The 26,258-nt window shown below is 43.6% G+C and overlaps 1 protein-coding gene across 1 annotated transcript in view; it reads left to right on the top strand.

Moving 5' to 3' along the window:
• Positions 1-4,080: 4,080 nt before the first annotated feature.
• Positions 4,081-26,258, top strand: part of NPR3 (natriuretic peptide receptor 3) — a 147,385-nt gene continuing 125,207 nt past the window's right edge. Inside the window, exon 1 of the mRNA XM_088466958.1 lies at positions 4,081-4,756. Within this exon, the coding sequence (XP_088323084.1) occupies positions 4,081-4,756 (676 nt within the window). The remainder of the gene's footprint in view (positions 4,757-26,258) is intronic.

Below are 26,258 nucleotides of genomic sequence, written 5' to 3'. Positions count from 1 at the left end.
AAAATAAGGTTCTAATCTTTTTGTTATAATTTTATTTATTTTTTTCATTTGAAGGAACCTTTGGAACAAGGAATGAGGATGTTCATTAAAACAGGTAACTAATGAGGTACAGCGAGTAGCCAAGAGATCACACTGCTTCAATCACGGTATTTATTTGCAAAATAATAGATGGTATTACCAATTTGCCTAGCAGGAAAGTAATTTCATTTCACTTTTCTGCCCTTGAACTGCACATAAATATATGCATATACAGATTTTGATATGTTGTAAAAGAGGATGGACTTTGCGGTCTTATAAGTCCTAGAAATCTTATTATTCAGCAGTTGCTCTGTGAACATTAGAAAAGAAAGTACAAGTGCACAACTCCAACATTACTAAATATATATAATACATTATGCAATAGAATTTTGCAATACATAGAGGTTTTAGCATAATCATGGCCATGGTTATGGGCCTACCCACCGTGCCCAGGTAACCTCTGAGGGTAGGTCCCTAACCTACTGGGGATGAAATCCAGAGCACAGGACACCCCCAAACAGGCCCAGCTGAGCCACCCCAGGGGATCACTCTAATGAGAGAAGGTGAAGTGTAAGAAAGTGTAAGAGCAGCTACTGCTGCATATATAAGAAGGTAAAAAATACATATATATTAAACAAACAATAAAGGTGCTAAAAGTGGAAAAAGGAAAATGTGTTTATAATGCGATGCCCTGAAGCAGCCCAACCAAAGCAATCCAGGAGACCCATGCCCCAAAAATCAACCCGTAGCTGCACTGCAGTATAACATTGTTTAGGACTTACATAGGATTGTGCCTTGTAATAAGGTGCAGTCAAAATGCCGGAATCCCTGCTTAAAACCAATGGGGGAGGGGTGCTAATCTAGGCTGGAGGCATCTCAAACCTTCATGTGTGCATGAGAGCACACTAAATAGAATATATATAAAGGGGGGCCCTAGACTGCACACCCTGAATATATATATAATGGGAGGTGCTACCTGTGGAGACTATTGTTGCAAACACAAGAAAAGAAAGTACAAGTGCACAACTCCAACATTACTAATTATATATATTACATTATGCAATTATGCTTATATATGCAGCAGTAGCTGCTCTTATCTATCTTACACTTTACCTTCTCTCATTAGAGTGATCCCCTGGGGTGGCTCAGCTGGGCCTGTTTGGGGGTGTCCTGTGCTCTGGATTTCATCCCCAGTAGGTTAGGGACCTACCCCCAGAGGTTACCTGGGCGCGGTGGGTAGGCCCATAACCATGGCCATGATTATGCTAAAACCTCTATGTATTGCAAAATTCTATTGCATAATGTATTATATATATTTAGTAATGTTGGAGTTGTGCACTTGTACTTTCTTTTCTTGTGTTTGCAACAATAGTCTCCACAGGTAGCACCTCCCATTATATATATATATTCAGGGTGTGCAGTCTAGGGCCCCCCTTTCTATATGCTCTGTGAACATTGGCATATTTATGGAAATGTACACCCCATCTCATCTCTCTGTTTCTCACTTTCAATAATAAGTAAGCTGTCTTGTCAGAAGCAAATACAAATGTAAAGTGCACCAGAATATGTTGAGGCTATGTAAGTAAATGCTAACCACGTGTGTGTGTATATATAGTATATATATATAAATATATATATATGTACATATATATATATATATATATATATATATAGCCGCTTCACACATCATTTTAAAATAATTGGTTATTTTTGCTACTGATATTCTGTATATTTTTTTTATTTTATTTTGTTTTAGTATCAATACAGGTCTATTTTGTTTCCTTGGACTCCTATATTTGTCCACAAGATGGCAGCATGTAGCTTAAATAGTGAGTTTCCTCTAGAATAGCCAGTAAAATATAACATGTTCTCCCTACAAACTAAAGACCTATTGCTAATTTTATGTAGAGTGTTAAAGGTAATAAATGGTTTTCCAAATCCTGTACAAATATAAATAAGTACTCATAAAAAGTGAGCTTACCCATAAATGAATCTATATTAAAACATTTAGGCATATTCTCTGTATTTAGAGCTAGGGCAGAAAACGAGATGCCACATCTAATATTTCTTTAAATAAAACAAATCACAGAGGGTCAAATGCAGTTAAGAAATGTTTAATGTATATGTATTTTCAGGAAGAATCTTAATTCAGTGGGACTCGGATAAATTGGGACCTCCCCAATTTATCAGCCTAGGACATAATGCGGTAATAGGTAATATCAAATGATATGTCATTTTTAGATTTCAGACTAGTACTATTGCACAATAAACTGCCAGTCACCATTTAGCCACTCCGTGCTTGCATTGTACATGAGAAGGTCATTTAATACAGTCTTAGACCCTGAAGTTTCTACCTCTATCCTTCGATCATCCCAGAGAGGAGATTTTCATAGGAATAGACGTGTGACTGTGAGATCAAGCCCGGATTCAGGAATGACTGCACACACTGTAATCCCCAGCTCCTCCTCTGACTCGAGTGAAAATTTACAGTGGAACAAGACCTTCAGTCAACTACACTGCAAGCCCATATATGATATTGCATACACTGCTAACCCTCACCTTCTTGCAAGGCATAGATCTGGAAACAAAGCCAAGTATTTTTATTATTTTTGCTTGTTTTTACTTACTGGTTGTTGATGTCATTACTTAAAAATTTCCTTTTTGCCTTTTTTTTTTAGATTTTTCTAAAAATTTTGTTTATTCCCCCCCCCCCCCTCCTTGCATAGTGGCAGTCGGTTCTTAGTGCCACTTAGTCACTCTGGCTTTTCATTCCAACTTCATTAGATAAGAGTGTGAAAACAGTTCTTCCAACAGCGCTGCAGAGCACACCACCACGCTGTAATTCCACTCAGCACCCTGAAACATACCAGAAGCCGCAGGGAGCCCAAGACAGCCCCAGTGAGTAAATTCACTGATTTTTTTTTTTTTCATAACAATTCAATAAAAAGTGGAATGATTTTAGGAACAAAAAATAATAAAAAAATAAATAATATATATATTTATTTATATAGGGGTAATAGGTAAAGAGATACAGGTGTTGCATGACTGTGGCATGTTAATTAAAATATCCTGAATGTATATGTGATATATATATATATATATATATATATATATATATATATATATATATATATTTTACACAAATTACATGCAACGTGTATGTTATGGCATCACGTTTCTATAAGGAATGCACGCAGCACCCAGACTGTGCTTACTGAATAACACAGTACTTCAACCAAAGTGACATCTCAACGTTCATGCTTAATAACTCTTGTACTGGGAATTTTTCACTGTGTAAATACGTAGTGGTGAAAATGGAGATGTGAAGTGTTTTACATTCTCTACATACTTTTATATTATTTTACAGATTGTCTGCATACCAAGCTGTATATATTTAAAAAAAAAAAAAAGGATCTGCCTTCGTAGAACTATATAGCTTTTATATACAAATATAAGTTTATATATCACTGGAATATATATATATCCATAAATAAATACATTCAGAACTGAATATTTAAAAGCCCGTCAGTGCAGCAATATTCACCTCTATGGGGTTTTATTTGCTGTGATTTTTTATTTATTTTTTGTGCTGTCTTTTTTTTTTTTTTTTAATTATTTTATTATTATTTTTTTTTCTTTCAAACAATACCCTGCTGCTGCCTGGGGAGTGTACAGCTTTAAGAGAGAGGCGTGTGTCAGAGAAATGACGTAGGAATGTTAATGAGTAACTCTTGAGAAAAAACATCTTCCTCAGTGCACCATGTGTGGTAATAGGCTTGGCTGCCACACTATTTAAACAGAGGATATACTAAGGAACAAGGAGAATCAATAAGATCAAACAGGAGATGCCCATCAATGAGAGGGAGAGCAGACTGTTACCTTAGGGAACCCTAAACACAAAGGAACAGAACAGTATTCAGGGTTACATTTGTAGCACAATTCTTATTCTTTGCACAGGTTCATAATCCCCAAGGAATAGTCTCTGCTTTAAAAATATAAATTTATATATATATATATAATTTTATATATATATTATTTTTTTTATATATTTTTTTTTTTAGGATGTCATCTTTTTTATTGTTTGACTTTCTTTTACTGACTTTGGTGGTTGTCGTAGAGAGCAACACTGTGGATGATAAAAAAGTGAACATGATTGTGATTTTGCCTAAGGATGATAACTATATGTTTTCAATAAACAGGGTGCAACCTGCCATTGAGTATGCCCTAAAATCCATAGAAAAGAATTCGACCCTCCTGCCTGGCTTCACTTTCAATGTCACTTATCAAGACTCAGAGTGTGGCAACCAGGCACTTTTCAGCCTGGTCGACACGGCTGTGAAACAGAAGAAGCCAGATGTGGTCCTTGGTCCAGTCTGTGAGTATGCAGCAGCCCCCGTGGCTAGGCTCGCCTCCCATTGGAACATCCCCATGATCTCCGCCGGGGCTCTCGCAACAGGTTACGTGCAGAAGTCTGACGAATATTCCCACCTAACTCGGGTGGCACCTGCCTACACCAAGATGGGCGAGATGTTCCTGGCGATGTTTCGCTACCACAAATGGAGTAGAGCCATGCTGCTGTACACTGATAACAACCAGGAGCGGAACTGTTACTTCACCTTGGAAGGGGTGCACTCTGCCTTTAAGGAAGAAGCTTATCACATGTCCATCCACAACTTTGACGAGACGAAGAATGTGGATGCAGAGGATATTGTACTCTCCATCCAGAATAAAGAGAGAGGTGAGTGTGTCCGCAGGGATATTGCATGCCCGAGAGGAAAGCATGTGGGCTGGTCCGACAATAAGACGTCACTCAGTAAAATAATCCTACCTGGGATAACAGTTTTTGTAGCAATAAGAATAGAACTCTGGCATGTCATTTGTGTCTCCCTGGCTCATTGTGAGCAGTAAGCAGTACAGCACTATAGTCTTTTGCAGATCTGTGACTGTAATAAAGTCGCTGGGCACAGTGACATGGCTTTTAATTGCTGTAGGCATGCCGTGGGCTGAATGCAAGTGTGTAATTGCTCTAATTGCCCGCTGGACCCCGATAACTGTCATGTGAGCCCCTGTGAACTGATTTTATGAACACAAGACGGTTGTTTCTTAGGAACTTTCATAAGGTCATAAATCTGCTTCTTTCAGGAAGATTTGTGGAGCTTGTAATCAAAGCTAAGTCCAATGGCAGTTACTAAACTTTGCAGCCGAGCCATAGAACCTGCAGATGTATTCGGGGATTAGGCACCAGTATATTGCTAAGGGGAAAGAAAAAAAAAAATCCATCTCCGGGCATCTGTGCAATCTGAAAGACTGCAGGTTGCCTGAAGAGGTCTTATCAAGAAAAACTATATTAAATCACTTAGATTTATAGGCAACCTGTGTTCGTGCCATGTTAACTCTTTAAACTCAGTAGCTGTGCTAGCTTGGCATTTAAAGGCAAGCATTTTCCATGCCTTCATTATATGCGCTCCAGAAGCGCGCACCGCGCTCTTAGCACGCCAGCTGACCCCGATATCAGGGCTAATGCAGGAATTAGGGGCATGAGAATGTCAGTCAGAGTACTCTGGGATAAAGTACCGGCTGTCACCTCTGCCTGGGGTTGCACAAGGAGAAAGCCAAAGCGAGTTAACCTGCTAACCAGGATTATAAAAGATATGTGGTCACCGTGAAGTTAAACAGTATAATTGATTTAATTTAACGCTCCAGGAAACACAAACATAACAGCTCTGTTTGTTCTTCAGCTCTTGCAGGTTTTGTGCCAGTTTGTTCATGTTTTTTTTTTTCATTCTTATGTAATGTTCCTGTATCCATTTAGCCATTCATCGTATGTCTTATTATTACCTGTATCAGTGCAGTCACATCAAGGTTTTTGCCTTTAAAGCTACATAGACATGACACAGTTTATCCTGCTGTTTATTAGCCTGGTGCTACAATCAGAAGATGTCTTGCAGTGATTCTTATCGAGCATGATTGACAGCACGGTCAAAGTCAATAAAAGTTTAAAGAGAGTAACGTGATGAATCGCTGTACCTGGTACTTAATGCTGTAGATATGAAGGAAAGGCTGTATATCGATGGCAGTGGGTTAGTGACTTCTCTGCTATTAGTTTGAGCGTGTGCCATGCAGATGGGTCAAGAGGACAATGCTTCTCGTAACATGCAGCAAGGCATAGGTACATGACATCGATAAACAGGCATACATCAATTGAACTGCAGCCACTTAACTTAACAAAACGATCCCCCGAATGTAAAGGAATTGCATCACATCCGATTTGTTTTATATATGGAGGAATGTTTCAATTAGTGCTCCAGTTCCTCTGCATTTGACATGGGTCCCACGTGAGAAAAGCAGGGGAATTATCATGGTTACTGTCACTGTCCTGATACAGCAGCTGTGATCACCAATTATTTAATGTGGTCGCCTGAAGTATGGATGGCTCTTGACACGTATTAATTAAACAAAACTGCACCTGGTAAAAGAAAAGTTATATTAACAGTTCCAATGACGTGTGTAGCCACCGTTATCCCAAATATATCAGACTATCCCAGATCTGAACGTCTTTCCTTAAGCTAGTAGTATTGCTTTCTGAACGTACAGTAGATAGGTTAGCGGAATTATTTTGCAAGGTAGTGATTGATGGCATCAGGGCCACTGCCTACAATGCTCTTTTAAACGGCAGAACAAAACGACATGGTTTGCGTCATGTACGCACGAGATGAGCTCACATATACTGTAGCTTGTTCTTATTATGTATTCACTGGATTGCTCAATGTCATGGCACCGCTACTGTCCCAGTATGGTACTGGTAAGGGAAGAGCAGGCAGTTTGTGGCTTTCACCTAAAGTAGTTTAGTAGAAGCACAGGCCAAGCAACCCGTTGTAATAACGATTTGGAAATCTGGACCATCTCACAGTTACTATCAGCCTAACCAGAACTCCAGGCAAAAGCCAGAATTGCTGGTGTTGGCCTGGTGACGCCACTGGCTTAAATTGAATTGTCAGGCTACATTATCTTGAATATTGTTTGAAATTTCAAAATGGCCTTCTCTGTGGTACAGTACTGTATGTAGGTAACTGTAACTTTTCGTTTTCATGCTAAGCAAAATGATTTCTGGTGACTGTTCTTAGCGTGTCCTGCCCAGTAGTAACGGTCCTCAGACATTTCTTCGTTTTAAAATTTGTCTGAATGGTTATCTGCTTTACTGATGTGCGTTCTAACAGGCATATCTTGAAATGCTGTCCTGATAGACCTCGCCAATGGACTGCTCCCAATAAAACTAATTCTGGATTTTTGCACAGAACCTGCTTGGTTTTCAGTTGTATTTGATGGAATACCTCCTTCCCAAATTCAGTTGCGTTCACAGTAGCACATCAGGTTCTCCTATCAAAAAGCTTTCAAACTCATGACTGTTGCTTACGCATAGCATCCCTACCGCTGTCAGTCACTAGAGATAAGAGGCACACATAGACAGGCAATACTGCAATCACAAATGCAATACTGTATAATAGTCAATAGCCCCTGCTTGTCTGCCGATATACCCTTTAAGTGTTAGTATAGAAACCTATAAGCCTATATAATAATCTTAATTCAGGGGTGTTTTAAGAGAGGAGGGGTCCAGCGTGCAGACACAGTGCGGGCCCCTCCTAGATTCTGGCTTAGTGCCATACTCTACTGCGCATGCTCGAGTCACCGGGAAAATGGCCGCCGGCAGCAGCACTCTGGAGACAACGGACAGGTAAGTATAAAGACTATATGGGTGCAGGGTGTGTGGTATGGGCCCCCCATTAAAGATATGCCCCTGTGTTAATTGTATAATGCTTGTCTCCCCGTAGGACTCAAAGCTACATGCACATTTGTGAATGCGGTATATATATTCATTTATTGGCTTTTTAGTTCACATAGAGTGTACTGAGAAGTAATCATTTGCTTTCTCTTAGACTCCAAATAGCTAAATGACATTAACAGGTAAATACATACAGGGTAAGGACTGCTGGAAATCCCCCAGTTACCTACGGTACATACACCTGGTGTGATTAACCTGGAGCCACCAGGTCATTCTTAGTACTGTAACTTGTGCTGTATTTGTAACACTTGTAATGTTATCATATGATAGTAACACTCTCTATGTGTAATATTCAGGGGAGCAGCAGCGCAGTGATTCTATAAACATATGTATTGGACAAGTCCACGGCTTCTACTTGATAAGTAACAGTGACATTAAAGCATCGTTCACACCGACTGTATTGATTTAATATTTGTAGTTATGTGTATATAAATGACTAATGTATTAGAAGTGTATAACTGTGTCATGTTTGACACAGAGACCGGGCATGTAAAATAGAAACATTTCATGAAATAAAACAGTCTGTGGGGCAATTTGATCACCCATTGTCATGTCCATCCATTTAACCTTCTGTGAGGTCTATTTATTGAGACCCATGTTATATGACGTTTTGTATCTAACGGGTCTATTTACTAGGCCTTAGATGGAGATAAAGTGAAAGGAGATAAAGTCCCAGCCAATCAGCTCCTGTCATATTTCAAACATAGCCTGCGACATGGCAGTTAGGAGCTGATTGGCTGGTACTTTATCTCCATCCAAGGCTTAGTAAATAGACCCCTTTGCTCATCGCAGCAATAGAAAGTCCTTGATTGTGTTAAAGTTACCGGGGCAACTGAGCGATGCTGCACGGCAACGATAAGCGTGGCCAGCCATTTGTCTATCAGCTCATGCATGGGCCGGCTTCCCGGCTCATCCGTATTTATAAAATCCACATTTTCTTTATGTATTTGCGAATGAACCCTTAACAACAATTTTATTCCAGATGTTACCAATCATGGCAGCGCTTCCATTCTTCTGTGTTAATGTATTTGTGCGTTCAGTGGGTTTGTGTGGTCATAGCTCTAGCAACATTTATGTAAAGAGGAGGTGCAGCTGGAGTGTGGCCCTATTATCTATATAATAAGTGTCTGTCTGTTTGTCCTTTTTGCACAGCCAGAGGAGCTGATTCAGACCCTTTTGCTATGATGCGAACGCTCGTAGCTGACCGATAGTTGTGATCTGCGCGTGCATCGCATTGCGCGTGCGCAAGCCTCAACTAGAGATCGGGAAGCATACGTGCACCCAGCATAGACAGCCCAGCAGAATGAGTGACTGAGAAGCCGTTTGTGGGTGGTGACAAGGGCAGACCACTAGTATTGGGGGAGTGGAGGTGCGAACGCAGGGGTGCCTGAGTGTTGCAATGCCATGTCAGAAGCGTGCATAATTAAAAGGCAGCATCATAGTACACGTCAATAGGTGGGATTTCACACTGAAGTGATCGCAGTGCTTGCGGAAGGGTATAGTCAACCTCAAGCGCTGCGATCGCAATCGATGGTGTTCAAGTACCAATGGTTTCATGCACTTCCAGGAGATGACTTGCGCTAGTGGGCGTCTTATGAATGACTGGTGGGCATCTGCATACACATAGTAATCGCACGCCAAGACATAGTGGGCGTGCTAATGCCTTGCCATGTGATCGTCTGCCTTGCTGGGCGTGCCCTGGATTTGCATATGCATCGAGCAAGCATTCGCATCTGTGCTCCAGAGTTTTGTACCTAGCTCCACCAAATTTGGCATGGTGATGTAGTTTGACCAGAATTAGGTTTTTGGCTATGTTTGAATTTCGTCATGGCCATGGAGATCTACATGGTGCCCACCAAATAGGCCGTGGAGTCTCTGATTTTAAATTTTGGTATAAGCAAGTTCACTCAGGATGTTGTCCAGTGCCTAAAACTGCACGGATCTGAAGGCACAGGCTGATATGTATCAGTGGGGGGCAGGCAGAGCTCCGAATGGAAGAGCAGTAAGTCTGGGGATCAAGTGTCACACTGCACCTGCACTGACAGTTACTAATTTCCTCCAACTGTCACACTGCACCTGCACTGACAGTTACTGATTTCCTCCAACTGTCACACTGCACCTGCACTGACAGTTACTGATTTCCTCCAAGCACATTTTCATATGCCATGGGCTCCAATGTTGGTCTGCATTGTAAAAAAAATGAAGGCTGCCAATGTACTTCAAGGTCCATTCTTCAACCAGGGTAACGCTGTGATCCTAGCTAGTTGTTGTTGTTGTTATTATTATTATTACTATTGTTTTGTACAACCAGTTTATTTATCCACTCACATCCACCTCCACCCAGGGGAGCTTATAATCAGATTCCATACTGTACCTCCCACGTTATAGCTGTCTCGCATGATTTCCAATAATTTACTCAATATAACTCATTCTGTGGCAGCCCCACTCATCAATCCCTTGTCTGCATACTTTGCTAACACCATTCCCACATGCTTTGTATCACATTTCCATATGTTTCTACTGCAAATCTTTATGTGGATATCCCAATATCTCGTTGTCTGTCTACATTTAGCATCACATGGCCTGAAATGGATTTGTAAAAGCAACCATTTTAGGTTAAACCAATATTTCTTATAATACAACTTATGTCCTCACATTGGGGCCTTTTCATTAATTACACATTCGAAAATAGTAGACTCCAAATGTAAGTAATGGTACCCATTCATCATTAGTGCTCTAATGTTGCTACATATTGATGGCGGACACTGACGTCATCTTCAGACACTGTTAATTCCTGGACCCCAGATTATTTCTATTGCAGAAGGATAGGCAGGGCCGGTACAAGGTTTTAAGGCGCCCTAGGCAAAGGTTCACTATTCCACCCCTGCTTCCCCCAAATTATTATTTCTGATTTTATACTGCACAATAAAAACTGTGGATAGCTTGCACGAAAACCTGAACTGGTGTGCTGTTTCCTGGCTGCTGTGTGTTTGGAGGTGTCCATCTACCCCAGGACAGGAACCTCCTACCCTGGTCTTATTACAAGTGGTGGAGAATGCGGGCAACACACACTGAAAATTGCAGCAAAAGGAAAATATCCACATTTAAAATTTAAAGTGACAGACACGAATTTGTCATTTTGGATATCAACTCGTGTTCTGTGAAGTTCATGGAGGTTGCGTCGGCAGATTCTTAGGGAAGCCAGATTCTGCTTCAAACCTACACCCAAAGACAACATGGAGGACATTGTTAAGGCCTTGCTCCAGGCTACGGCAGCTCAGCAGAAAACTAACAAAATTCAGCAGGAAGCTACCAGGGCTCAGCAAGAAACCTCCAGGGTGCAACTATTGGACTTCAAGGCAGCCCAGAGGCAACTACAAGTGGCCATAGAGGAAACTCGCCAGGCCTTAAGAGAGGTGGTAAAGCAGCTAGTATCCCGGTCTGGAGATGCTTCTACTGATGTTCCAACTAATACTCGCTCCATACAGGCCAGTCACTTTTCCTCTTAAAGATGACCCAGAGTGATGATGTTGAAGCGTAGCTTACTGCCTTCAAGAGAATTGGCCTAAAGAGCAGTGGGCACCCTTCCTATCTGGTGAACCACAAAAAAGCATACTTTGACTTGTGCCTGACTTATGCTACAGACTATGATAAACTAAAACAAGAAATCCTAACTCGATTGGGAGTCACAGTGTTTGTTCGCGCCCAATGAGTCCATCACTGAGAGTTCCAAACAGAAAAGCCTCCATGCTCTCAAATGCATGACCTTTGTCCATCTGACCACAAAAAGGCTGCAGCCAGAGATTCTAACAGGATCACAGATCATGGAAAGGGTCATTATGGATCGGTACATGCGATCTCTACCTGCAACTCTGTGCAAGTGGGTGAGCCATGCAGACCCTAAAACAGGTTGAAATGAGGGAGAGGTATGTGGCGGCTGAGGAACTGTTGAGTGTGTCCCATCGAGCCGCAATTCCACAACGGCGATCTGCAGTGATCACTGGTAAGACTGTTCAAGGGGAGAAGGGTGCTGGGTGGTGAAAGTAACCTAAGACTGTGGGTTTGGGCCCTGGAAGTAGGCCAGCAGAGCCAGGAAGGTTCCTACCCCATAAAATACTTGCTAACAATATGACACAATGTTTTCAATGTGGTGGTTGGGGTCATATTGCTGCTAATTGTTCGCTTACCTCTGAACCTATGCAATGTGACACTGCTTATGTCAATCGCAGAGTGTCTTTCTTTGATCAGCCAGCCTGTACTGCTGACCGACAGGCTGAGACAGTTAAACAAATTTGTATAGTCACTATAGATGGCAACCGGGTAGAGGCTCTGTTAGTTTCTGGTAGCCTGGTTCCTCTTATGAAAGCTGAACTGATGAACCCCTTAAGTCATAAGGGGTAAACTGTTGGTGTGACTTGCATACATGGGGATACTAAGCATTATGTTACTGCGGACAGAAACGCAGTGTGGTTCCGCTGTAGTGTCTGTGGGTTTGGTTCCTGGCTTGATGTATGATGCAATATTGGGGAGAGACTTTGCCCACTTCTGGAAGTTGTGTCAAAGCCGATTTGTTACAGAAGTAAATAACCCCGACCCATTTGAGAAGGTTACTGATACAGTAGCAGTGGGAGTTTCGTCTGAGATGTTCCCTTTTTCTAGCATGATTGGTGAACCAGAAAATGCTGACAGTGATGGTGGGTTGCCGAATGATGAGCCTCCCACTGAGATAGGAAATGTTGGTGAACCAGCTGATCGTCTGCCTGATCTTGAAGGTAGAAAAGAAATCTTTGCTGTGGAGCAGTTAAATTACCGTACTCAGGTAAAAGCCAAGGAGAATGTAAAAGTGATTGATGGTAAACCCGTAGACCCTGATAGTCAGTTGTCATATCCTCAGATGACAGTACGCCAGGATTTTTTGTATCAGGTGACTAAGAAAGGGAAAGATATTGTGGAACAATTGGTAGTTCCCAAGGCATAAAGAAAAGCAGTGTTATTCCTCATGGTCACATAACCACAGGTCACCTAGGGGTAGATAAAATCACTGAGCAAGGTTTTTCTGGCCCGGGGTCCATAAAGAGGTATTTGAATATTGTGCATCCTGTCCTGAATGTCAGTATCATGCTCCAAAGCCACATTTTAAAAGTCCACTTGTCCCATTACCCATTATTGAGATTCCGTTTGAAAGAATAGCTATAGATTTGGTTGGACCTTAATAAAATCTTCCCGGGGCCATCAATATATTCTGGTAATAATGGATTACACTACCAGGTACCCAGAAGCAAAACCATTGCGCAATACATTAAAAAAAAAACCATTGCTAGAGAATTAGTCCATGTCTTTAACAGGTTGGGAATACCTGAGGAAATCCAGACTGACCAAGGTACCCCATTTATGTATAAAATCATGAGAGTTATGCCGCCTGTTTAAAATTGATCAGTTAAGAACCTCTGTGTATCACCCCCAGACGGGTTTAACAAAGCTTTAAAACACATGCTAAGGAAAGTGGTGGACAAAGATGATAGAGATTGTGATTACTTGTTACCTTATTTGTTCTTGGCCATAAGAGAGGTTCCCCAATCCTCCACCGGGTTTTCATCTTTTGATTTATTGTACGGGAGACACCCAAGGGGATTACTTGACATTGCCAAAGGAACATGGGAGGGGCAGTCCAGTCCATATAAAACTGTTATTGAGCACGTTTCCCAAATGTAGGAAAGAATTGCTGCAGTGGTGCCGATAGTGAGAGAGCACTTGGAACAAGCCCAACAGGCACAGCAGCAGGTGTACAACCGCAATGCCCAGTTACGCGTCTTTGCTCCTGGGGACAGAGTGTTGGTGTTGGTTCCCACAGTAGAAAATAAACTTTTGACTAAGTGGCAATGACCCTTTGAAATTCTAGAAAAAGTGGGGGAGGTTAATTATAAGGTTTACCAGCCCGGGGAAAAGAAAGCCAGAACAGATCTACCATGTAAATGTTATAAAAGCTTGAAAGAATAGAGCAGCTCTGTCAGTCGTCCCAGCCCATCCGGTAAACCCAGGGCCGTTGGCCGAAGTGACAGTAGCTAAAACCCTGTCAGCCTTCAACAGCAGGAAGTTAAAGAATTTCTTATCAGAAATAGGGTTTTGTTTTTCAGACATACCGGGTAAAACCACAGTCATTAAACATGACATAATCACTGACCCAGGGGTTAAGATTAACATTAAGCCCTATAGGTTACCAGAAGCCCAAAGGGAAGCAGTGTCCAAGGAAATTTAAAAAATGTTGGAATTGGGTGTAATTGAAGAATCACACAGTGAGTGGTCAAGTCCCATTGTGCTTATTCCAAAGCCTGATGAGAGTTTGCGCTTCTTCAATGATTTCCGTAAATTTAACAGTGTGTCAAAGTTCGATGCCTACCCAATGCCTACGGTGGATGAGCTAGTTGAAAGATTAGGAACAGCCAGGTACTTAACTACTCTAGACTTAACCAAAGGGTATTGGCAAGTGCCGTTAACTGAGAATGCCAAAAAATTACAGTTTTTTCTGCACTGGAAGGGTTCCAGTACAAGATGTTGCCATTTGGGTTACATGGGGCACCTGCTACCTTTCAGAGGATGATGGGTAAAATTCTAAGGCCTCATAGACAGTATGTTGCTGCTTATCTAGATGATGTAATCACTTATAGTCCTGATTGACAGTCTCACTTGCCCAGAGTCCAAGCAGTGTTGGACTCCATCTATAAGGCAGGATTGACAGCCAACCCAAAACAATGTTGGAAGAAGTAAAGTAAATGTCCGAAGCAGCAAAGCATCTTGGATACACCATTGGCAGAGGTTTGAAAAAGCCCCAATTTAATAAAATTGAGGCAATAAAAAATTGGCCACGACCCCTAACTAGGAATCAGGTGAGAGCATTCTTTGGAATCACAGGGTATTCTAGGAGATTTATAAATAATTTTGCCACCATTGCAGTCCCACTGACTGACCTTTCCAAAGGCAAACAGAAAGTTATGGTTAAATGGTGTCCTGAGGCAGAGAAGACATCAGAAGTTAAAGGTAGCATTGTGTACCCAACCAGTGCGGATGACAGCTGACTTTAACAGGGAATTTGTTGTGCAAACCGATGCATCTGATGTAGGCATAGGAACGGTCCTGTCCCAGAGCAAAGAAGGTGAAGAACACCCTATTATTTACTTAAGCAGAAAATGTAACGTACATGAGAGAAACTGTGCTATGGTGGAGAAAGAAGCGCTGGCCATAAAGTGGGCATTGCAAACTCTTAGGTGCTACTTGATGGGAAGGAAATTCAGGTCGCTCACTGACCATGCCCCTTTGAAATGGATGTCTGAGAATTAAGAGAGCAATGGGAGAATAACTAGGTGGTTCTTGGCATTGCAAATCTACCCCTCCCTCGGCCCCTACTGTGCTCAGTTCACGCGTGTGCACTTTCACTGCCTGTGAGTGTAAATTTTTGCCACCACTTATTAACAAAGGAGCTGGCGTTGTTAGGGCTCGTGGAACAGCTGCTTTTTGGAGCATTTGCCTAGTGTCCGGAGAAATACGGAATTTTTCCGGTACTTTGGTTTCCGCCACTCAAACTTGTGTCGAGTTGGATGCTTAATTAACGGGGCCATTGGGGCTTGATCATGAATAGGCCCCTAAGACCTAATGATATCACTGAGGCCGAAAATGACAACGTACTGTAGGGGTTTTACTAGTAAATAGACAGTGCCTCAGTGGTGTCTCATTTCTACAGGATAACCTCTGCCTGTTCTCCTTCAGAAACACCTGGGGTCAGGCCCGGTGTGATTCCTACAGCCATAGTCTCAGAGCCCCCAGGCTTTATGCATGACGCTCCTATGTAAGGAGCTTATTGACAGCTAGGTGCAGAATTTGCTCAGGTGCAGAGCAAATTATGTTGCACTGCATCGGCACAAATGCAAACAATTTTTTGTGTGAAGGCCAAATACTTCATGAGTTTATAAATCTGACTGCACACACATACAGTTTAGGCCTTGAGCTAAGGAGCCACGCTCTTCTTTCTACAATTTGTGCCATTTGCCTGTGCGCCCCCCCCCCCCCCCCATACTTGCCGACTTTTTCAACTACCCCTTCCCGGAATGGGCAGCCAAGTCACTGTTGTGGGGGTGGGGTGGTGCAGCTACAGATGTGTCCTCATACACAATGGCCACAGTCACACCAAGCAGCCCTTATCCTGTGCGACTCGTCTTCGCCAAGTGTCTTTTTCGCTAGAATGTGCATCATGGTCTCAATTTAGTCCAAACTGATTCACGAGACTGCACTGATTAATTTGGTATGCGGCACTTTTTCATCTGCGTGCGAGTCAGGATCTGTATACGAAGTGCCGTGATGCAGCGCCCACGGCTTTTTTTCACGCCAAGTTCCGTTGCACAGATTCAGGCTCAGTCGCACACAGATATACAAGTGCCGCATATTAATCAGTGCAGTCTCATGAAGAGGTCCTGTCATATCACATTGCATATAAGAAGCACATTCCAGCGGGAAAGAAAAGAAACTACACCGCTCGGCGCAGTTCATTTGTGCTGCACAGTGCTGCACAGCATATTGATTCTAGGTGTATAAGGACACATCTGTAAGTGGGCAGTGAGGGGGAATAGCCCTGCAATAGTGTCATCATGACCCCATCCCCCGTTATACAATGCCATGATTACGAACATGGCAGAGTGGGGGAGGGTGCCACGATGGCACAATTCAGCACGAATGGCGTCATCAAGCCACCTGGGCAGCCCATTTAACTCAGGAAGTGGACGGGCTCCAGGAGACTTGCCCACTTTTCCGGGTGTCTGGGAGCACCACCTGAGATTCAGTGTCTCCAGGATGTCCCAGGAGAGTAGACAAGTATGCCGAAAACCAGGGGCGTAACTAAGTATTTGAAGCAGTCTTGCCTACCCTCCCGATTTGGCCGGGAGCCTCCTGATTTTCGGGTGCCGCTCCCGGCCCCCCGGAAAGGCAGGCAAGCCTCCCGGAAGCCTGCGACCCTCCCGACCTCCCCCCAGAAAAAACTAGAATCCCCGGCAGCAGGGGCCGGTGAGGCGATTTGCGCTGAATCGCGTCATCCTGGCCCCGCCCCCTGCTTCACAATGCCGAAAATAACGGCATTGTGAAGAGGGGGCGGGGCCACAATGACGTGATCGCGTGGCCCCGGCCCCGCCCACAATGTGCAGTCAATGGCCGGCTCCGCCCCCAATGTGATGTCAATGGCCGGACACTCCCCCCTCTGTTAGCCGACACCTATGGTAGTTATTATGCCCACGCCACAAACACAGAACACAAAAATGGTTTGCCTGGTGCAAATTTTGTACCTAGTAACAAAGGGTCTTCTTCTCAAAATTACTCACATCTTCACCAACACTACTGCTGGTATTGAGGGGTTTCAGGAGATATCAGAAGCAGGGAAAGGAAAGGACAGATTGATGGATCAGAATAAATCTCATTTTAATTACTGATTTTGTTTGTGCCTGTGTGTTGTCCAGCTATTTCTTTTTTTTGCCTGTTTACAATTTAATGGTCATTGTATATGTTTGTATTTGTCCGCATGTCTGGCGGGAGGAGAATGGAGGGGAGATCTATCAAACCTTAGAGAGAGGTGAAGTTGCCCATAGCAACCTATTAGTTTCTGTCACTTATCTAGCATAGTCTATGAAATTACAGTGACAAGCTGATTGCTTGTTATGGGCAACTTCTGCAGTTCAATCTCTCTTGAAGGTTTGATACATCTTTTGGAATGATGTTCGGGTAATTTATTTTTTTTATATATATAAACAGGCGTCCCTTTTTGTTTTGCAGGATTTTCAGGGAGTTTTGTAATTATTTGCATTCTACACGTGTAAAAAATAAAGGGATGGCAATTTACGGCATGTCGGGTTTGGATATGGAGGTTCTTTTCTCCAGTGGTTTTGATAAACCCGTCTGTTTCTAACCTGTCCAAGTACAAGCAGGAAATCACTGAGTTTAACAAATCGCTACTTGATAAATTTATCTCCTAGTAGCTGAAGAACCCGGCGTTGCTCAGGTTTAAACCTTCAAGTTATTAAGTTTTATTATGTGATGTCATTAATCCATCCATCGGAAGGCCCAGAACAGGCTCCCTGGGTCAAAGTTCTGCCCAGCGTACACCAACAGGAGGTCCAACCGGGACCTCAACCCTGTAGTATGCCTTCTGGGATCCAATGTTACCACTCTTCATCGAAATGGAAGGACCAGAACAGGCTCCCTGAGTCAAAGTTCTGTCTGACGCACTCCGCCGTGAGGTCTGACCGGGACCCCAACCACTCAATTAGGCATCCCAGTCCAATTACCACCCCTCTGTGAAGTTTTCATCCAAATCCATCCAGTGGAAGGCTCAGAATAGGCTCCCCGGGTCAAATTTCTGACATGCTAACGCCATCAAGCACTGCCTGGGAGGGATCATCTGACAATTCTCTAGGAGGCTGGACTCTGCACATGCTCTAATAGCCACACAATAATCACACTGGGTCAGAAGAACCTCCCCAAAAATACTGTCAGTGAGATGCAATCATCACCAGAACAGCAGAAGCGATGTCCCGACATAACACTACTGACATATTGGTCCCAAAATTATTTTCTCATCACAAGTAATGTGATAAGCGATCATACTTTGCAGACCATTTTTGCAAATTTAAAGCGATCACAGTCAGTACTCAGACTCCCCACAAGCATGAGTGACAGGAAGTGCCGTTTGTGGGTGGTGACGGGGGGGTGGTCGGGCAAACGCAAGCGTGTCTGTGCGTCTGAACGCCGTTTCATGGGCGTGCATAATTAAGACGCATCGTCAGCTTACGTAGCAGAAGGTGTCATTACACACAGAGACACTCGCAGTGCCTGCGGCAGGGTCGGGTCAACCGCGAGCGGTGCGTATGGGTCCGATGTCAGCTGATATTACCGCTTATTAAGTGAACTTCCCATATATGACGGATGTGACAAAACGAAAAGTGGGCGTCTTATCTCAGGCCGGTGGGCGTCTAGTTTGCTACCACGATCACACGGCAAAACATAGTGGGCGTACTAATGTATTGCTAGCGATTGCCAGATTTGCATACTTTCCTTGCAGACGGCTGCGTGCGTCCTTGTTTTAGCAAGCGGGTCTGAATCAGGCCCATAGTGTTGTACTAAGGCATCTTCATTCTTTGCCCATTGGCTAGGTTAGACAGCACACGAGACGCGCTGACCCCTCGCTGCAGACTGCTTTCCTGGCTTTTCCCGCAGAAGACATTCCTATTGTCTCTGTTTTGTTTCTGTGGGTCCATCTACTTTTCTTTAATCATGAATGCAAAACGAAATGTCAAATATGTAAACTCCGCTGCAAGCCACGCTCTGTACAAAAGTGGCAAAGATCCAGAAAGGCCGCAATAATAATAACGGATAATTTAGAGCGCAGTGTCGATGTTTAGAATAAGAGCACGCCAACCGTCCTCTATTCTCCATCCATCCATGTTTTCCCCTAAGCTGCATCTGCATAAGAGATTGTGACAGTGACTTTGTTTTTTTATTCGTTGTGAAACGCCAAATATTCTCTGTAACTTTATCATGTGGCAAAAGGTTATTGGCATAAACAGGCATGACTGGGAGCACAGTCTGCCCTCACTGACATCTTCACATTGCTTTCAAAGCCGGCTTTAATCCCTGGGACAAGTTACGGTAAATTTCTGACCATCTCCTAATTACCATAACCTGTAACAAGGTGATAATTCCCCTTTAGAAGAATGCTGGGTTGAAGGTACATGGAGACGTGAAAAGAGAACAGATAATATTGCCTTTTCACCTCATAAACTCCTGAAACCTCACGGGCAGCGAGGGCTGGAGATAGTGCAGCTTTTTCTGTGTCGACCCCTAAGATTTCATGTGTTACTATTAATAACCTGAAACTCTGATTGAAATGACCAAAGAACCTGGGAAATCAGTCTGTTGCGGCCATTGCCGAAGGCTCGTTAAGCTCCTATCCCATGTGTATAGGGAGAACTCGAAGTTCCTGTACTTTTTGGCCTGCATCTTTGGGTTTATGAATCGCAAATCATTATTTATTTTGAGCTATATGTAATAAAATGAGGTAATCCTAACCTGCAGCAAACTGCGCTAAACTTGCTAGATCTAGCAGGTCTGTGAAATTACAATCTCATCTCTCTAATGTTTATCCTGACCCAGTGTTGTAACTAGGAAATTTGGCTCCCTTGACAAGGGAATAAACAGCGCCCCCTCCTAATTACCCCATGTAATTAATTGATGGTATAGCCTATCTGTCCTCAGCCGTAGTCTTCTGCCACTGGCCCGTTCTGGCCAGCGGCACCGCCGCCAGAGCTCTTCTTTCTTGAGCCCAGCATCTTCCAGGGCCACTGGAGCTCTTCCGGCGGCGTCTTACTCCTCTGCCCGCCGCCACGAACTGACTAATCTGCACAGTGGCGCCTGACGTCAGACGTCGTGGGCGGAGCTAGCCATGACGCGGCGAGCCGTGATTGACTTGCCACAACCTCTTTTCTATTGGCTGCTGGTCTGCAAGCCACAATTGGCTTGCGGCCAGCGCCAAATTGAAATGGGTACTGGTGTACTCAGCTCGCAGCCGGTGCTAAATGTCACTCTGTGCTGGGCACGGTCCAGTGAGATGTGTCCTTTCACCGCACTGCAGGAACTCCAGCACTGGGCTCAACACTTGATCGCAGCACTGGATGTTGCTTTTTTTCTTTCTAGAAAACACTTAAAAGTTTAAGAACGTCGACATCAGAATGTCAACAGGGACCTTATGGTCACATGTCAGATGGTTACATTCACAATTGCCACTATGACTTATTGTCGGCATTGCCAGAATGTCAACATTGTGAATGTCGACAGACATCATGTCGACACAGCGTTTTCAGCTTACGTGATTTTGCTCGATTTTTAATTTTGATTCAATTTAAAGCGATCAACATCGAATCTTGAGTTTCTGGAGCTAAATCGCGCATTTACTAACACTTTCAAAAGCCAAAAAAAACATTTTCTGTTAGTAAATGTGTGATTTAGCCCCAGAAACACAACATCGATTTAAATCGATCAAAATCGACCTTTAGTAAATTTACCCCTTTTGGGTTATATTTACTAAAGGTTGATTTTGATAGATTTTAAGCAATTTCGATTCAATCTAAAATTGATCAACATTGAAGTTGTGCTTCTGGGGCTAAATCACACATTTACTAACACTTAAAAATAAAAAAATAAAAAATCGAAATTGTCTGTTAGTAAATGTGTGATTTAGCCCCAGAAACACAACATCAATGTTGATCGATTTAGTTCGATGTGAAATCAATTAAAATCGCCCTTTAGTAAATATACCTCTTAAGCTAGGTAAACTCTAGACGACTTGCAAAGGATGCAATCTCGTCAACGATTTCCCTTGAACTCCCGGGCAAACGATCTAGTGCATACACATTCTGCAATCTAACAAATGGCCAAACGATATATCTTTTGCATCGTTTGGTGGTTAGATCGTTCACTATATAATGTAACCATATCGCCTGGTCGTTCGGTAGAGCATACACACTGCACGGTCTGCGGGCAATCGTTAACGAGACTGACAAATCTTCCTACCTGCAGAAGCGACGGACGGCGCCACGGGAGCGGGCATAGGCCCTCATTCAGAGCCGCTCGTTAGCGGCAGTACGCTCGTTCCGAGCGATGTTTGCACATCTGCGCATGCGTACGGTTTTTAGTACGCATGCGCGAACCAGTCAGTGCGGCCGAAAATCGTTTGTACGCTATATAGCGAGTGCCTGCTATTTTGAGTGACAGAATGAGGCGTATGTGGGTGGTAACAGGGGAAGGTGCTTGAAAATGGGGAGTGGAGATCCGAACGCAGGCGTGCTTAAAGGTCAAAACGGGCGTTTTATGGGTGTGTATATTTAAAACAGCAGCGTCATTGACCACGTCACTGGGTTATTTTAGAGCCAGAACTGCTCGCAAATTTGTGGTAGCAAACACCAACCACAAGAATAGCGAGCAGTTCATACGCTGGTCGATGTACTCGATTAATCTAATAAATAGCGGACATGACGTATGGTGCGAGCGGCCAGGGGGCGTTTTTAACAAATAAACGAGCGTATGTTTTGCTCGTTCGTTCAGACTTAGAGGTGTGAACAGACTGCAATGTGCGTATGGATCATTTGAATAGCCACCCCTTGTTTTTAAACGAACGACCGCAAATAGCGAACGGCTCTGAATGAGGGCCATAGTGCGTACACACTTGACGATATCAACGATTTGTCGTTCCGATGCGGCGGAATCGGCCATACCAAAATATCATCTAGTGTGTAGGGGCCTTTAATCTTTACCATGCAATTTTAAGTGCTTTTTCATTATTATATGTTTATTTAAGAGCCTAGATTTGTATTCTGGGTATAGTGCTCATATATTTAGCTGGCAACTAAATGAAAATTGTGATTGTACATTAGGAATAATGGACAAATGGTGCAATTATTTCAAGCGTCCTATACAATACAACCAGTGAAGTACCAAGGGATTGAAGCTGTGTACTGTATGGTTCAGTGTCTAATGTATGCAGCCACAGTTCCTCAAAAGCTGCAGGGTTAAGTACAAACACCAGTACTTGGCTATTAGATTAGATAGGGAACAATGAGTCAAAGTATTCTCTCTATTGATCAAATGTAAGTAAAACCTTCTTAATTGAGCTTCTGTTGACCCTATTCATGAGAAAGTTCCCAGATTGCCTACAGCAAGACTCGGGGTCCTTTTAACAATGGTTCAGTTTCAAGCCCAGGGACAAGCTGTGTTTCATGGCACAGAGAACAATAGCTTAAGTTGTGGATAGAAGAATTCTGGAGCCCGGCAATCTACAAAAGTAGGTTCTCCATAGCCAAACAATTAAATAGTCTGTGCAGGTTTAGATTTCATGATAACGTAAAGTATACAAAATGCCAAGCGACTGTATCAAGCTTCTTTGTAAGAGGATCTGTGCTAGAGATATACAGCACGTCATTATCCTCTCCGACAGATCTATCGGACATGTATTTTCCCACAGTTTAACTTTGTTCTCATAAATCCGGCAAAGCCGCTTCTGCAGTCTAGGTAGTTTGACAACACCAATTCTTAACAAGACGCCTAAACAGAGGTGCCATTATCCACCCAAATTACATTATCTTAGCTGTTTTTTTTTATTTAAAAATAAATACAGATCCAAAACCAAAAAAATGTGAGGGTGGTTTTGCAAAACCAAAACACAAAAAAAGTGACTACAGATCCAAAACCAAAACACGGGGGTCCGTCCACATCTCTAATTAGAACCAAAACATGGTGGTCCGCACACATCACTAATTAGAACCAAAACAAGGGGGTCCGCACATATCTCTAGGGTATACTTTTTTTTTTCTTCATTTACTTTATTTCACTTAACTATGATTAAACCCCTTCTTACAAGCCATACATGCAGTTCCACAACTTTATTCCTATATTTATTTATTCATTGATTTATTGTATGGGTTCCAATATTTATAGGGATCCCACAAGTTTTTAGGAAAGATTTCTGGACTGCACAACCTGAATATATATAATGGGAGGTGTTACCTGATGAGACTAATCTTAGGCACAGAAACAGACAAATCTCAGGTGCACAACTCCAAATTACCGATAATATATAAATGCAATAACATTTTGCAATCAATAGAGGTTTGTAGCATAATCATGGCCAAGGTTATGGGCCCACCCAGCATATCCAGGTAACCTCTTTCGGGTAGGTCCCTAACATACTATGGTTCAAATCCAGAGTGCAGGACACCCCTAAATCAGCGCAGCCAAGCCACCCCAGGGCAATTTCATAGTGAGAAAAGTGAAGTAAAAAAAGTAAGAGCAGCTATGGCTGCATAGAAAGGTGAAAATGCAAACATAATGAAACAAACAAAGTATTAAAATTATGCGAAAAAGAAAGAATGTGTTATAATGCGATGCCCTGGAGCAGACCAACCAAAGTAATCCAGGGGACCCTCACCCCAAAAATCAACCCAAAATTGCACTGCAGTATATAAACTTGTAGGACTTACCTAAAATTGTGCCTATTAATAGTGTGCATATACTGTACCAGACTCCATAACCTTGGCCATGATTATGCTAAAAACTTCTATTGATTGCAAAATGTTATTGCATTTATATATTATCAGTAATTTGGAGTTGTGCACCTGAGATCTGTCTGTTTCTGATCCCACAAGTTTTGTTATGGTGCATACACACGATCAGATTTTTCCTTCAGATATGAACGATAACGATTTAAAAATCGTTCAGTCGTTCATATCTGAAGGAAAATCGTTCATATCTGACATGCCTGAACGATGGACGATCAACGATGCGCGTTCCCGTTTGTCAGATAACGATATCTGACATCTGATGGGTTTGCAGTCAGACTTGGACGATTCCATTCATTTTAATGCAGTCAAAAATCGTTCAATCGTTCAAATCGTTCAAAACTTTGGTAAAATCGTTCAATCGTTCAGTCGTTCATCTGACAAATCTGACAAGTCTGACAAATCTGACCGTGTGTACGCTCCATTAGATATATGGTCTACTTTTATTTATTTATTTATTTGGACATGGTGTATGCATTCTGTGTGATTGTAAGTTACTTGCGCAAAGGTCAAGCAGACGCAGAGGCTGGGGGCTTTCCAGTTGCCCGGAAACCACCCATTTGAGTTTGGGAAACCTCCCAATTTTTCATCCTCCCAAGGACCGAAAAGGGGATGTGGCTTACAAAAAGGGTGGAGTCTACTGAAAACAGGGCGGAGTCTCGCCACTTCCCCCATTTTCGTCACTATGGGGGCATCTGGGCAACCCCCAGGCTGTCCTGTCACATGAGAAAAGATGCCGTATGCATGCGCATGGCATCTGAGCTCCTCCTGCACACCTTCTGCTCTGCTATGCAGAGCAGCGGTATGTACTCTCCCCAACTTCCCCCCCACAGCGGGACACTGGGGCCTGCGGGTAGGACAGCCTCAGAAAAACGGGACTGTCCCGCTGGATTCAGGACAGTTGGGAGGTATGCGTTACACAGGGTGCACATACACACAGGCGCTATTGTGATCGAGGGAAACGGTTGTGGAAAAGTGATGAGCGATCCTGGGCAGTGACTGGGAGGTGGCTAGAAATTAATGAAGAAATGGTCCGCCCAGTGGGGGTGTGTTATGGGAGCGGTCATGGTCTGACAGAGAACCTGTATGGTGCCAGCAGGGCCATAACTAGAGGTGTGGTACCGTTGTCGTCCCATGGACCTTGCTTCTGGCTAGCAGGGATCCTGGAACGGCACCCTGCAACCAGGATTGCTGCTGCAGCATTGGATTGCCAGCGGTCAGGATGCCGCTGGTCAGAATACAGACAGCGGCATCCCGACAGTCAGAATCCCGACACCGATAGGTAAGTATGCTAGCACTAACCCCTACCCTAACCCTCCATCCCTGGTGCCTAAACCTATTGCATACTTGCCTACACTCCCGGGATTATCGGGAGCCTCTCAAAAATCTCTGGTGCCACTCCCGGCTCCCCGCGAGAGGAGGCAAGTCCACCACATTGTCCGCCGCCCCCTGCACCTGCACGTGAAAGTAAGCGGTTCGTGGGGCAATGATGCGATTCTCGCTGAATTGTGTCATTGTAGCCCCGCTCCCTGCTTTGTAATGGCAGTAATATCGGCATTATAAAACAGGGGGCCGGGCCGCGATCACTTCAACACGCCCCCGCTCCACCCACTTCAGCCGCCACCACCCTCCTTGCTGCTCCAACTTAGCAGCAAACCCGGAGGGGGCTGCCAGAAAGTCGGCAAGTATGCTACTGTAACCTCCCCCCCCCTAGTGCCTAAGCCTACCCTCCCCGCACCCTAAACCTAACACCCTCCCCGATGCTTAAACCTAACCTCCCCACTAGTGCCTAAGCCTAACCCCCCTGCACCCAAAACCTAACCCTCCCTCCCCGATGCCTAACCCCCCCCCAATGCCTAACCTAAACCCCCACCCTAACCTTCCCCTAACTGCCGATATTTACCTTCGGGATTCCGGCGGTTTGGATACTGGTGCTGGGATCCCTAAGCTGTCGGGATTTCGGCGCCGGTATTTAGATAGTCAGCAACTCGCACACACAGGCACCCTGCAGTCTGTACAGCCGTTCCGGTTAGTGCGGCACTTAGCGGTGCTGCCGCCCCATCTGCGCAACATAGTGACATCGAGCACTCAGGAGGCGGGCCGACACAGGATGCATTTGAGCCCTGTTATGGGAGTAAGTTCCGATGGTGTGATATGTATTACAGCGCGCACAGGAGCTAAAAGTGGCCATCTCAGTCCTTGCACATTCGGCCGCACGGAAGGAATTTGCAGTGGCATTTGCATAAACTCACAGACGGACG

The sequence above is a fragment of the Taudactylus pleione genome, unplaced genomic scaffold (assembly GCF_031769625.1).
Source record: "Taudactylus pleione unplaced genomic scaffold, aTauple2 ptg000068l, whole genome shotgun sequence".
Taxonomy (NCBI): domain Eukaryota; kingdom Metazoa; phylum Chordata; class Amphibia; order Anura; family Myobatrachidae; genus Taudactylus; species Taudactylus pleione.
Note: the sequence above shows the minus strand (reverse complement) of the source record. Positions and strands in the feature narration are given on the sequence as shown.